Source organism: Diplodia seriata, assembly GCF_021436955.1.
Source record: "Diplodia seriata strain FDS-637 chromosome Unknown scaffold_2, whole genome shotgun sequence".
Lineage (NCBI taxonomy): Eukaryota > Fungi > Ascomycota > Dothideomycetes > Botryosphaeriales > Botryosphaeriaceae > Diplodia > Diplodia seriata.
Genome location: NW_027117309.1, coordinates 932,464 through 946,100, shown reverse-complemented (window position 1 = coordinate 946,100; position 13,637 = coordinate 932,464). Strand labels below are relative to the sequence as shown.

The window sequence follows — 13,637 nt, the reverse complement described above, 5'->3', positions numbered from 1 at the left end:
CAATGTATCAGTCACGCATGTTTATTGCTGGTAGGAAGGTCATTTGATACACACGCGAGATGTGCATCGTGGGCAGATGTCGCATGGTGTTTTGCTCCATGAACGCGGTCCTGGCTCCGAAGACTAGGCATCCTGAAGGATTGAATTCGGCGCTAGGGAACGGTGGTGCATCGGCTCGACGACTCTTTCCTATCGCAGCTCGCCGCGGAAAAAGGAATTTGATGCGATTCACCGCGACGGTATAATCCGTGCACTAGCTATACTTTCGGCTCGTGTGTCTGCGGTATATGGACACGCGGGGAGCTCGAGGATTGGCTGAAAGCTGCGGCGGTGAGTGTCTAGGGGGGTCTGAGTTAGCGGGACACCAGGGGAACAACCACAGGATCTGGTACTCCAAGGGACGGATTCCTACGATACAGCAAGAGGAGCATTGTCGTGATGGCTCGCGTTGATAGAGGAGATGGAGTTGCTCGGGGTCGGCGAAGCTCCGGGCAGCGGGGTTGCGCCAGCCACTAACGGCGGTCGCCACATTTGTCAGGCATCTCAACTCCGTCACCGTCCGTCACCGTTGCCTTTGCCGCCCGCACAGTCACACTCACCACCACCTCCCCCACGCATTTTTACCAACGCCTTCGCGACCAAGCTGGATCCGCTCCCAGATCCCGCCCTACACGCGCCCCCTTTGCGCCCTTCTCCCGCCCCATTCCTCGCTATCAGCACAACTCATGGCCGACTCCGCCGACGACGATGAACGCGAAGAAGAACTCTCCTCCATCGCCGCTATCTTCCCCGAGCTAGCCCTCGATCCCGCGAATCCCTTCAAAGCTTCTATCGACCTTACCGTCGCACCCTCCGCCCCGCTCGCCGTTACATTCCCGCCCGCCGTCGATGGCGCTCCGCCCAACTCTCTTCCGACGCCACCCACTTCCGATAATGAAGAGGCTACCTCGATCGGAGCTCCAAAGCCGCCCGCCCACGATATCCACCGCCTCTCATACCTCCCGCCGCTGCGCCTGCAGGTGACGCTGCCCGAGGGCTACCCCGCCGATAAGCCGCCGCAATTCGACCTCTCGACATCGCCCAAATGGCTGCCGGACGCGACGCTGCACAAGCTGGTGGACGAAGGCCCGCTTCTGTGGGAGGAATATGGTCGCGGCCAGGTCGTCTTCGCGTACATCGACTTCCTGCAGCAGGCGGCCGAAGGCTGCTTCGATCTGGTCGGTGACGAGGGCGCCGTCATCGAGGTCGCCGAGGACATGAAGATCCCGCTGCTGGACTACGACATCAAGGCCAAGCGCGAGCGCTTCGAGCAGGAGACGTTCGACTGCGGCGTCTGCCTCGAGCCGAAGAAGGGCACCGTGTGCCACCGCCTCATGCGCTGTGGTCACGTCTTCTGCGTCGCCTGCCTGCAGGACTTCTATACGAATTGCATCAAGGAGGGCGATGTCTCGAGCGTCAGGTGCATGGATCCGAGCTGTGGCAAGGAGGACAAAAAGAAAAGGTCGGAGCGGACGGTCAGCCCGGGCGAGCTACTTCAGATACCCATCGAGCAGGACATGGTCAAGCGGTACGTCGAGATGAAGCGCAAGAAGAAGCTGGAGGCGGACAAGGACACCGTCTACTGCCCGCGCAAATGGTGCCAGGGACCCGCACGCTCCAAGAAATACCCCAAGATCACAGACCTCACCCAGCTCGTCGAATCCGATTCGGAGGGGGAGGGCGAATCCGGCGCTCCGCCGCGTGACAGGGTCGAGGAGCAGATGCGCGGGTCCAAGTCTGGAGACAGGCTGGCTGTCTGCGAAGACTGCGAGTATGCTTTCTGCCGCGTGTGCCTGGCGGGCTGGCACGGCGAATTCGTGCGCTGCTACCCGCGCAGCTCCACCGAGCTGACCGAGGAGGAGCAGGCGTCGTACGACTACCTGCGCATGCACACGTCGCAGTGCCCGACGTGCTCGTCGCCCTGCCAGAAGACGCAGGGCTGCAACCACATGTGCTGCTTCCAGTGCCGCACCCACTTCTGCTACCTCTGCGGCGCCTGGCTCGCCCCGGACAACCCGTACCAGCACTTCAACAACAAGACCATCGGTTGCTACATGCGCCTGTGGGAGCTCGAGGAGGGCGACGAGGGCAACGCCAACAACGGCAACCGCGACGTCCGCTTCGACGGCGCCCGCGGCTGGGAGGCCGCCATCGCCGCCGTCAACGAAGCCGACGCGCGAGAGGTCCAGGCCGCCGAGAACGTGGCTGCGGCCGCTCCTCCTGGCGGAGACGCCAACCACCACCACCCAGCTCTGCCCCCCGCACCCATGCCGCCGCGTGCCGAGAACGACCCGCCCCTGGTCGTCGAGATGAACCAGCTCCGGATCGCCGCCGCACCGAACCAGCCGCAGCCGCAGCCGCAGCGGCAACAGCGACAACAGCAGCGACATCAACAACCTCATCAGCAGCCGCAACGCCGCGTCCATCCGAATCAACACAACAACCGCAACCCCAACGCTAATCAAGCAGCAGCAGCAGCAGCGCGCCGCAACAACAACAACCGCCTACCCGCCGGCGGCCCCGAAGCCAACGGCGCCGCTGGCCGCAACGTGCGGTTCCATCGGGAAGCCCGGATGAACCAGGCGCAGGGCAGGCATGCGGACGACGCGCTGCAGCGGTTCCTGGCCGCGGCGCAGGCGGACGAGGAGGACGATTGGGACAGCGACGAGCTGGATGGGGATGGGGATGAGGCGTGGGTCATTCCGGAGCGGTGACGGTCTCTCTGATTGAGTGATGAAGAGATGATGGCGGGGGGTAAACACTGGATTCGGGTTGTGGGAGGCTTTCGAGGTTGCGAGCCTTTCTTTTTTTGCATTGCGCGCGGAGTTTGGCCTTTTTTTTTTTTTTTTTTTTTACTTCTGGGTACGGGAAACGAATGATTGAGGAGGGAGGGCCCTCACACACATTCTATGGCGTTTTCCATTTCCCGGGTCGATGATTCCCACAAGCGGGCCGAGGTTGATATTATTTTTCATTCGTGCGATGGCAGCGCCAGGTATTTCGAGCTATGGGGCGGCATATACAGACAGCGTCATCGTTGTAGGTAACGTTGAAGTCTGAACTTTTTTCTCTCTGTGGATGTTTGTTTGCTCGTGTCTTACGGCTCGTAATGAAGTCATCTACATACTCACGTCAAGGGCACAACGTATATATACTGCACACGCCAACCAACCCGGTATCCAAAGGTCCAGTATGCCTTACCACCAGTAAGGCCCTGCACAGCGGCGTGGTGCAATGGGCAACGTCAAGTCTTAGACATAACGTTCGCACGGAAGTCTCAAACGCTCGAATGCACATTCTCCTCGCCCATTTCGGAAAACGAACCGTCTGGGAGCTCAGCTGTTCATGTTGACAGCCTACCACCCCCAGGCGGATATGCAGAGTGAACGAACTGTGCGGGCTCTGAATGTACTGGCCGCTGGGTTTAAAGACGGGCGGGGTTGCACGGGGCGCCGTGAGCGCAGGCGGAATGAGCATACGCTTCGAGCATCTACTAGTCAGGACGGAACAGGCTATACATCGCTGCCACCGCGCCCACGGTGCGCATGGCGTGCATCAGAACGCACAGCAGCTAGCAGTCCGCCGCACACACTAGCGCCGGGTCGACCGCATGGTCGCGTATGATGTCTTGGTCGCGTTCTTCTGGATCCCTTTAGGTGGCTTTCGCGGATGTCGTTCCTGGCTCTTGAACGACTGTCTTCTCTTGGGACCACTCGTCCAACTGACCTTGGGCTCGACGATACTCTAGTAACTGCTCCCAGAAGTCCGTCCAACCGGGGATCCTTTGGACAGCTTCCAAGACGTATGATGTCGTGGTCGTTATCGTTAGGGGCGATGCTTATGTTCGCGAGAAGGTCAAGGTACTTAGCGGTGCCGCCGAGCTAGGGAATGGTAGGCGTGAGAAGGTAGGCTCTTAGGGGTGGGGAGGCGCAGCTAGGAAGCTCTTCGGTGGTGGCGCGTTGAGTGGTCATTGCCGGTGCTGTTTGGGTGGGGATTGGTCCGGCGGTAGTCTGGATGAGAGCCAGAGCGGATGCTGTGGCGGAGGTCGCGGCGCCTCATCATCCATCACTCGCCGTCCCGAAGGCCAATGAATCCGATGGTGCCTTGTTAAGTGGCAAGGCTAGGCTCCTCCTGCCCCCCTTTGGCTTGGCTCCCACGAGCTTGGGGCAATACCGTAGACGTGTGCGATCTCGTGCTTCTTGCGTGGGTGGCCTCAGCACGGTATGCTCAAAGTCGACATCGTCGATGCTCGCGGACTTGGTGGTAGACTTGCTCGACTTCTTCGAGCTTTTGGCGGTGGACGAGGTGGCGGTAGTAGTATTTGCCGTTGGCGTATCAATCGGATCGGGAGCCATGGCGACGGTGGACCACAATAAGTCGGTCGTTCATGGCTAGGGGAAAGGTAGTCTACTAGTAGTCTACTACTTGCCTGGGAAGCGCCCTTCTCCTATAAAAAAAAAAAAAAAAACCACCTTCTAGGTTTCGAAGTTGTGAGCCAGGCTCACGTTCCTTCTCAAACGGAGACCCATCTCCCGGCCGGAGCCCCTCTGCTGCTCCTTCCTCCCCTCGGTGTCCATCTGCTTTCTGTGCCTGCTGCTCGGTGATGGTGCGGGTCCGATGGTGAGGAGGTAGTGTGTAGGTGTCGTATCGCGGAGCGGAAGAAGCAGTGAAATACCCCCCTGTCGATCGCTCCTGCCAACACCGGCACCACCGGCACGCTGTACATGCCTTGATCCGCGGACTCGTGTCCGATGTCGAGGTAGTACGCGCCACTAGGCCGAAAGGCCGCAGGCTGGGCAGGCTGGGCAGGCGGGAAGACGGGAGCGGGTGCAGGTGCACGCGCAGGCGTCGGAGGGCGGAGGGGGCTTGACGGCGACGGCGAGGGGATGTGCTCCTCCGGCCAAGCCGGTGGCGGGCGAACGGGCGAAGCCAATAGAAGGACTAGGTAGCGGCTCCTTAGCCTTCTCGAAGTTCGAACTGTGATTGGGGGGATGACTGCCTGGTATGACAGTCTTTCTCTCCAGCGGCTGCTGAGGGAGCCGCCAGGGTTAGGGCTCGCCCTTTCCGCTTCTCACGACGGGCGCTCTTTTCCTTTTTGGCCAGCTTGAGCGGCGTTCGGAGTCGGGAACCCGATCCTCCTGCCGGACTCAAGGAACGTGACCGTGACATATCCCCCCTCAAAAGTTGACGGATCCCCATCCGTTAGAAAGAGGACGTCAGGGTCGGGTAACTGTGAAGCAGTACATACAGAAAGAAAAGAAATTGCGACCGAGCAAACTGTGCTATCCATATCCTTCAATACGCACGAGTTCCCACCTCGTGCCATTACCATTCATGAAGAAGAAAAGAAAAGAAAAGAAATCAACCACGCCGGGAACGACAGACATAGAGCGAAAGTGACAAAACTGCAAGTCAAATTGTTGGGTTGACGAATTGAAGCGGTAGCGGATCGAAACGCTGCAGGGTTTCGCTGATCCGCGTATCGCTCTCTCGTTGGCCTGTTGTTCCTCAGCTGGTTCTGGTAGAGGCTTGTCTGTAGCAGGGGATAGCTCGTTGGGCGTCTCTCGTACGCAGGTGGGACCGCGTTCCAATGGCGAATTCTCCTCGACCTCGGCGGCGGCAGCAGGCTCCATAGGCCTCTTGGCCTCTCTCCGTGCCGCTCGAACAGCTGCCGAGGGCCTCCCCTTCCTGACGCGCTTCGGCTTCGGAGGAACGATTCCAGCGTTTCTTGGTGATCAGGCGGTGGTCGGAAGTGTGGGACAATCTCTGGCTTCGGAAGGTGTTCTCTATGTGTGCACCATCGGGCGGCTGTTGCGTCAGCGACGTGGCAATCTAGATGCCTCCAAACGGTGACGTTGTCAAGATTTAAGCATCACTTACACGACTTTCTGTCCCGCAGCGTCGTTACGCAGGCTATGCACGAGGGGGAGGAGGAGGAGATGGACTGTCGACCAGTAGCTCTCTTGCGCCTAAGAGAGGCCATGGAGGCTGAAAGGGTCTGTCTAGTGCTGGTGCTGGCGTTCAGGAGGAAACAAGAACAAAGAAAAACTTTGTCTAATTACTACGCGGGCGGGTATTTTCTTTGCTTGATTGTTACGGTCATTTGAATACATATCCACAAAGATCTTCATAAATCCACCATATTGGACATAGTCACCGAAGAGAGCGACTTAATGGTAGATGAAGTAGATGGGGCGTGGAGGTGGAATGTGAGAGCAATAGAATGCGCTAAGAAGATGCCGAGGTCAGCGGAGTACGTGAACAGACAATAGACGCGCTACTTATACGTTACGCTTCGGGGATTAAGGGTAAGGTGTAGATCCAGCCTGAGAATTAACGTCTAATTCTACTTCGAAATTACACACCGGATACGTAAAACGGCAAAGAGATTGGCACGTGTGCTGAAAGGAGAATACTAATTACTATTTTGGGTTAGTCTGGTGTGCTCACGGATATGGACACTGACCACAACAACGGGTGGGTGCCAAAATAAGAGAAGATGGGCGACAACCACTGGGTAAATGCTTCTGGCCTAGTACGTGGTGAGTAGGCTCGTTATGAGATGATGGCCGTTTCCACGTGCTCTTGTTTGACAACAATGGATTTTGTGGTCACCCTGCGTGAGTTTAGCACGGAATGCGTAGCAGTCAAGTCATGGTAGAGAGGAGTCAAATTTGTCATTATCAGTCTTGTTACTGTCTAAAGTGAAGACATGTAAGAAGCACACTTTAACAACTTCATTTCCCCTCCGGTCTTTTGTAGTTGGGTTTCCCTCCTCTCTCGCTCAATATGGTGTAAGTGAGGATCAAATCAAGCCGTCCGTCCCATCATGTCATAGACTGTAGAACGAGACCTGCTGTCGAGTCTTACTCCTCATCCTCATCATCGTCCCAAGGCTTCGTACGCGGCAGAAGGGGGGCAGCCTTCGCATCCTTGTCCTCATCCAGCGGATACAAGTGTTCGCCATGACCGAAGTTGGCATCGTCCCACGGGTACTTCTTTTCGTTAAGGAACGACGAGTTCAGAGGGTCCATGGTGGAAAACTTGCCCGGAACATACGTGTGTTTCAACATCCTGAGGTAGCAGCGCTCCCCGCCGCGGCGCCTCCCCAGCTCCTTGCCGTTCCTGAACTGGACGCGTTGCACGAGTCTACGGGAGCTGGACAGCACGCCCTCCTCGTCGGGATCGAAGCGGTACTTGGTGACGACCTCGGCATGGCTGGCGAAGTGGGCCTTCTTCACGCGCTCGAGGTTGCGCTGGCGCTGCTCGTCGGCGACCACCTGGCCGGCATCGGGCTTGCTTGCCTTGGCCATGTCCTTGTCCTCCTGGTCAATCCTGCTGTTCGCGCGGCGCGTAAGCCCGGGCCTGATCTTGCGGGCGATGCGCTGACTTTCGGCCTTTGCTTCCTTGGTGTCCGACTCTCCATACTTCTCGAGGTATTTTTGGACGCTGTCATGCATGTCGATCATGGAATCGACCTGTTTCGCGCAATCCTCGCAGTAGACGTACTCCTCGTAATTCACTTTCTTGTTCGGTTTCCTTTCCAGTTTCTTCTGCTTCTCGTCGGAAGCATCCCGAGGAGTGGCCGGAAGTTGGTGACTGCATCGGCTCTGGTGGTGAGGGGGCTGGTTGGGACCCGGCGGGCCTGGGAGGGACCAGTCCGTGTCCCAAGCTGGGGATGAAGGTGCGTTGGTCATGTCCGAATTGGCTTCGTGGTGACCACGGTTGGAGGATGATGAAGTCGACCGAGAGGACGCAGAGGGTGAGTTGGGGTCCGCCGGAAGACCGCCTTTGCGAGGGTGGGTGGGTGGCATTGCGCGGGTCTGGTTCCAGTCAGGGTTGTCAACGAGGAGGTTGCGCGGGTGTAGAGGGATCGTTGCTGTTCGGTGGGTAGATGGCAATAAAGTAGGCCGCAGCCAGCGTAGACCGAATGACTCAGCATATCTGTTGTGTTATCACAGAAGGGTGGGTTCCTGAAGCGGCTCTACGTACGCACTCATGCATATGCCACCGCTTTGCTAGACTATAACACTTTCGCCCGTCGGTGATCCGAATAAAGGGTACTGCGCGCTGTCATGTCAGCCTAGTACATGTAGTGGTAGATATTTTTCTACACCACTGGCACAGTTGTGCGGCACAGACACTGAAAGCGCACTCGAACCATTGTCATCAGATGACCTTGTAAACACCTCCACTAGCGAAACACTTCACAAAATGGCCGCCAGTCACCTTGCGATCCGCCAATATATGATGTCCGGCTGGTACCTAGGGGTTGCAACAAGCAGCAAGCGCTTGGTAAGCAGAAGTAAGAATATATTAGATAAAGAATAGGCTTATAAGCCTGTTCTTAGAGTTTTGACAATAATAAGTATCGTAGATAGCGCCGAAGGAAGGCGCCGAGGAAGAACGAGAAAGGGAAGAAAGAGAGAAGGATGGGAAGAAGAGAAAGGAGCCTTAATACTATGCTAAGCATCATAGCGTATGAACGGGAGGATCGGGCACGGATCGGGCACAGGCCTCTTGCTACTGATTATAGTATATATACGCGCTTGTAAGCGCTTGTCAAGCGTTCAATCAAGCTAAACGCAAGCAGAGCCGCTTGCTTGATTGTCTCGAGGACCCCCCTTTGCTTGCAAGCGGGGTCTTAGACCCCGCTTACGCTTACAAGCAGTTCAAGCTACGACCCCTGCTAGTACCTACCTAAAAGATCTCACGAAGTCGTTTTGGCGCACTCAGATGGGCATGACAAAAGAGTCGTGATATCAAGGCACGTCAAGCATTCACCGTGGCTAGAGACGACTCAACAAGCATAGAGTCATTGTTCACTGTCGGCGGTGTTGCGTTCGCTGCCACCGCTCAAACCCGCAAGAACGGCCGGGCTCCCACACCGTCGCTGCTCGCCTTAACCCTCAGACGACAGCAACGTTGCGTACTGCTTATGCAAAGCCCTTCCTCGACGGCCCGCGCAAGGCGAGCTCAGGTCAACGAAAAGCGGCCGAAGGCCAGGGAGGGTTCCAAAAATAGCCCGGGAGTCCCGAAGGTCTCCCGAAGAATTGAGGGTAGCATTGAAGCCGACTCCTGCACTGTAGAAGAAAGGGAGAGGAAGCAGGAATGAGAGGTTTATGCGGGTGGCTCCCAAGGCGCGTGATGGATCAACGCCGCGCGACACGTCCCGACGCGTCTCCAGATCACTCGGCCAGACTCCGGCTGGCGCAGTGTGCGTTGCAGCAGATCAACACCGCCAAGGCCCAGGTGAGTTGATCGCGGCTGCCTGACGCTGCAGGCAGGTGGCCGTTGCTAGGCCAGCGCACGGATGCACCGCCCCGTTGCCCCGCCGAGCCGTCACCCTCCTCCCTTTCCGGTTTAGCGCCGCGAACCGGGCGGATACTTAAGCCCGTCTTCGCCTCCTCTTCTCTTCTTCTTTTCTTCTTCAGCTCTCAGCTTTGCCTTCTGGCTTAGCACAAGTGTAGTAACTGTTCTCTCTCTCCGGAAGAGGTTCCTCGGAACCCTCCGGGAATTTTTGGAACCACTCTGATCCCCAGAATCAAATTCTTTTCGTTGTTTGACTCGCCTTGCGCGGGTTCTCAAGGAAGAGAGCTGTGACAGGCTTCGGTTGACGTCGACTGAGGCTGTGTCGCTCTTAGCTTGTCCTGTACGTGAACAGTGACATGGCTTAAGTCAAGAGCTCTGCGGCTGTTGTTCTCCTCGTCGACTGAGACTTGGGCTATGCCTACGCTCTCACATTCACCCGTTCACGCCCGTATCACCAGCGAGATCCCTGCTGTCTGTTGTGAGCAGCCACGCCATGTGGAATCCATGAAGGCCAATGGCGCGCGACAGTCTGAGTCTAGATCTTCCAACGACCGGACGTTGCAGCGACGCCCGCTGCCGCAGGCGCCTCTCTCATCCACGATACTCGCGATATCGCGCTCGTCGAAGACGTGAAGGCGACGACGGCTTCCAGCGACAGCGATGACAACAGCGTTCGGCGGTAAACAAGGCTCAGCTCCGCGTTCAACACTGCCGGGAGCCGCCAGCACGCCTCGCAGCAACAGCTGTTCTTCCACGGCGGAAGTCCGTCACAACACGGCATTCGACGACGGCGCGCGCGGGTAGTGTTTTCCGCCAGCGCCGCGCCCACCAGCGCGTAGGTGAGGCTGCCGTACGCGCTTGTATGTGATCATCCATACCCCAACAGCTGCTTTGCTCGAGCTGCCCGCTGTCGACCAGAAGGATAACCGGTCCCTTCGTCTTGCTAACGCGTCCCAAGCTCCAGCGTGCACGCGCTCGCCATCATTACCACCTGTTTCGCTCCAGCGTCGCGAAGCGCATCCCGCCGGGCACCACCGTCCACACCAGCGGCTCGGGAACAAGTATGCGTGTTCCTGCACATACCCAGACCGGTGGACTGATGACGGTGCTGGCATAGCTACATACTGACCCAGCAAAGTACAGGACGTCGCCCCAAGCCTTGATTGCGTCTGCATACACGCCCGTTATTCCGATCGTACCTACGCTACCGCAGGTCAGCGTCGCCAGCAGCGAATCTAGAGGACTCGCGCTGCCTGAGCGTCCCATGCCTAGACTACCGCTCCAAGCCTCGCGAATGCGTCGCCGTCACCACGCCTCTCAATCCCACCAGGACACCGTGGTTTCTTGATGACATATGAATCTACAAGCTAGCGCAAGCAGAGCCACAGCCCTCGATAGTGGCGCGCTCACGAGACTCGGAGCGAGGCTTGGAGCCATGGCACACGGGATGAGCACGACGGAGGGCGGTGGCTGATTCAGACCACCATGCACCAGCAGCGTCCAGATCACATATTTGCTGTCCAGCGGCAAGGCGGAATCTCACATAAGCTCGGTCCGGTACTGGTAATCGACATAGGCTTGAGTACTCGCTCGTTCTCTGCGAATTGCAGCTGGGGTCTATTCCGGACATGCTTCTCAGCTTTGCTCTGCCCGGACGAGCCAAAACGCGGCAGGTTCTCCTCGGCACTTGCGTTATTGAAGGCTTACTCGTTGTGACAGACGTTTCATACATTACTACTCGAACGCGGTCGAATCGGGGTTTATCGAAGAGGCATAGAGTGCCACAGAGAGGACAATTCTTGCCGACAAGACCCGTGGGTCTTGATACTGGTAATAAATCCTAGCTGGATTTTGAGGTATCTGTTGTGTGCAGCGTGCGAACATGGCCTTGCCTTTGCGCTTGGAGACCCCTCGGAGAGGGAGATATATGGAGGCTGCCGAGCGGATGGAAAGCAAGCGTCATATCTCGTAGTGCACACAGACATGAGGCACCTAGGGCTCTTTGTATCTAGCTCTCGAATGGCCAAAGTGAAATCCGGTGGAGAATCATAATCCAGCGCGGTTGATCGGAAGTCTTGTTCAGATTTGTCAGCATTCACAAAGATGCCTCGCGCCTTCAACAAAGCTTGAGCTTGTTTCAGCAGCAAAGTGTGGCGGCTGCGTCAGCAACTGGCACCTCCGCGCCAAATCGTAGCAATCTGTGCGATGTATGCCTATATCTGGTCTGGCGAAAATACGTCGAGCAGTGGTAATTCTTCAATCGATCTAAACGCGTACGCTTCTTCCAGTTTGGGCGAACAACTGAGCACTTGCAGATCCGATAGTGTAGAAATTTCCAAGAAATCTGTAAAATTGGTGCCCTCGCCCTGGATGATCCTTGCCCAGCAACACAGGGACGGCTTATCAAGACCAAAAACAACATCAGCAGTTATAGTTGCGCGGCTTTCCCTGTCCATAGCATTCATATGCATCATCTTCGATGGGGATTCCCTAGTGCGAGCGAAGAGAGCGGCGTCATGCCTCGCCGCCAAGGGCCAACACCACCCTTACCGGTACCCTGAGTCCCTTCTTTGTCACTCTTATGATATCCATCGTCCGCTACTACATGAATTACTACAGCATTATCGAAGATCAAAGCAGCTAAAACGGCTGCGGTGGCAGCAGCAGCAGCAACAACGCTTCTCGGTTCAGACGGTTTCTAAAGCTGTCACGCTGCACCAACACCGCATGCACCTTCCTCCGCCACTGACCCATGGATTATCCGCACCGGGTGAACCAAGTCACTTTTCCGCAAGTTTGACTGTCTGCGTGGCTCAGCTACTCGACGGAGCGGTTGGGGCAGGGGGTACGCCGACCCGGCGAGGCATCTGAGGCGGCTTGATACCTGGAGGAGCGGAACAGCGGCATCGCCGTGCTGACGAGATAGCTTCTACAAGTTCACGACTTGGAGGTTATGGTGACGCGCTGAAGGAGCGTCTGGGGGACAGGGGTGCCACGCTGATGCGGCGTAGGCCGGCACCGGTGAAGGCTCCGTTTCGGTCTCGCGGCGAGTTTAGACATTCACATGATTCGGAGGCAGGCTCGTCTTCTCTGTGCCCTTCCACGGCAGGTTGTATCATTAGCAGCGCCACCTAGCGTGCGTTGCAGGAATGGCTGGAGAACACTGGAGAGGACGTCGGGTACTCACTCTCCTAGCGGGTCTGTAGTCACCCGGCTGTCATCAGCAACGACCACGACGAAGTCGCGGTGAAACGTGAAAACGAAACAGAGCTAGAGAGGCTGTACAATCTAGCCCCGTCTCGGAAGGCTCGTCATGTGGGGCTGCATGCTTCCATGTCCGTCGATTTACAGCGCACAAGGCCGTCATCCGAAGAGGTTGATCCTAGGAATCGAGTAAAGTCAGCGAGTCTTCCTCAATACACATACCGTGATGGAGAAGAGCCGTCTGTCCCCAATGCTTGCACGTGTCGCACGAATCAGAATGTCGTATCATTGCTCAAAATGGCCAGTCCCTACGGTGCAGGCGCTTCTTGCTGCTCCAGGCTGCGCGCGCTTCGCCGCTCCTCCTAGCCCTCTTCCCCACCAAGCAGGCATATTCCAATCCCTCGTGAAAGTAAGCTGTCGAGGTCCAGGCGCCGACATTGACCGAGATACGGCCTGGAATCCGTCGGACTGAGTACCCTCTGCCTTGTATGCTATAGGTGTCTCTCACCAGTATTTGTGCGCATGTACATGCCTACGGCTCAGCCAAGTATCAGCTTGCCGATCAGGCCATCGTCGTCGCTGCGATTATGAGCCCCAGCGCTCTCGAAGCGGACATACCGTGAGGGGAAGCTGCTGCAGCAATTTGTGGCTTGGGCGTGTGAGATGTATCGCGCCCCATCGTGGGACTATCAGCAATCGGGCTGAACCCGCGCGTAAGTCCTTTTTTGATGTCAGAAAGCTGTACGGCGGCGTACAGGATGTGGGTGAGGTCGAGGACGGATTCGGAGGGCATCGAGCGAAAGGGGTGCGGTAGAGGACGCTGGCGGTGACCCGTACGGACTTGCTGTTGCTGTTGCTGTCGCTGTCGCCGTGTCTGTCGCTGTCGCTGTCGTTGTCGCTGTCGCTGTCGTTATCGGCGGAGGTGTGGCGAGGCGGAACGGCGGCGCTAGGAAAGTTGCTTCAGAGGCAGCCGCGCATGATGGGTGAGTGGGATTGCTCACGCTGGATGCTGGGTATGGTGGTGAGTCGTGACCGAAGCGGGCTTAGCCGCTCTGACCTCTGACGGAAGGGGAAGAAGGCGA

At 57.2% G+C, this 13,637-nt stretch overlaps 2 protein-coding genes across 2 annotated transcripts; one reads left to right on the top strand and one right to left on the bottom strand.

Annotated features, from left to right (window-relative positions):
* Positions 1–725: 725 nt before the first annotated feature.
* On the top strand, positions 726–2,753 carry SLS55_001666 (uncharacterized protein; the record flags this gene model as incomplete). Its single annotated transcript, XM_066773158.1, has 1 exon — positions 726–2,753. One exon carries the CDS (start codon positions 726–728, stop codon positions 2,751–2,753), a length of 2,028 nt encoding a protein of 675 aa, XP_066635725.1.
* Positions 2,754–6,905: 4,152 nt separating this feature from the next.
* Positions 6,906–7,853, bottom strand: SLS55_001665 (uncharacterized protein; the record flags this gene model as incomplete). The annotated part of the gene is made up of 1 exon (XM_066773157.1): positions 6,906–7,853. The coding sequence occupies one exon, from the start codon at positions 7,851–7,853 to the stop codon at positions 6,906–6,908; it is 948 nt and encodes a 315-aa protein (XP_066635724.1).
* Between the last annotated feature and the right edge of the window lie 5,784 nt (positions 7,854–13,637).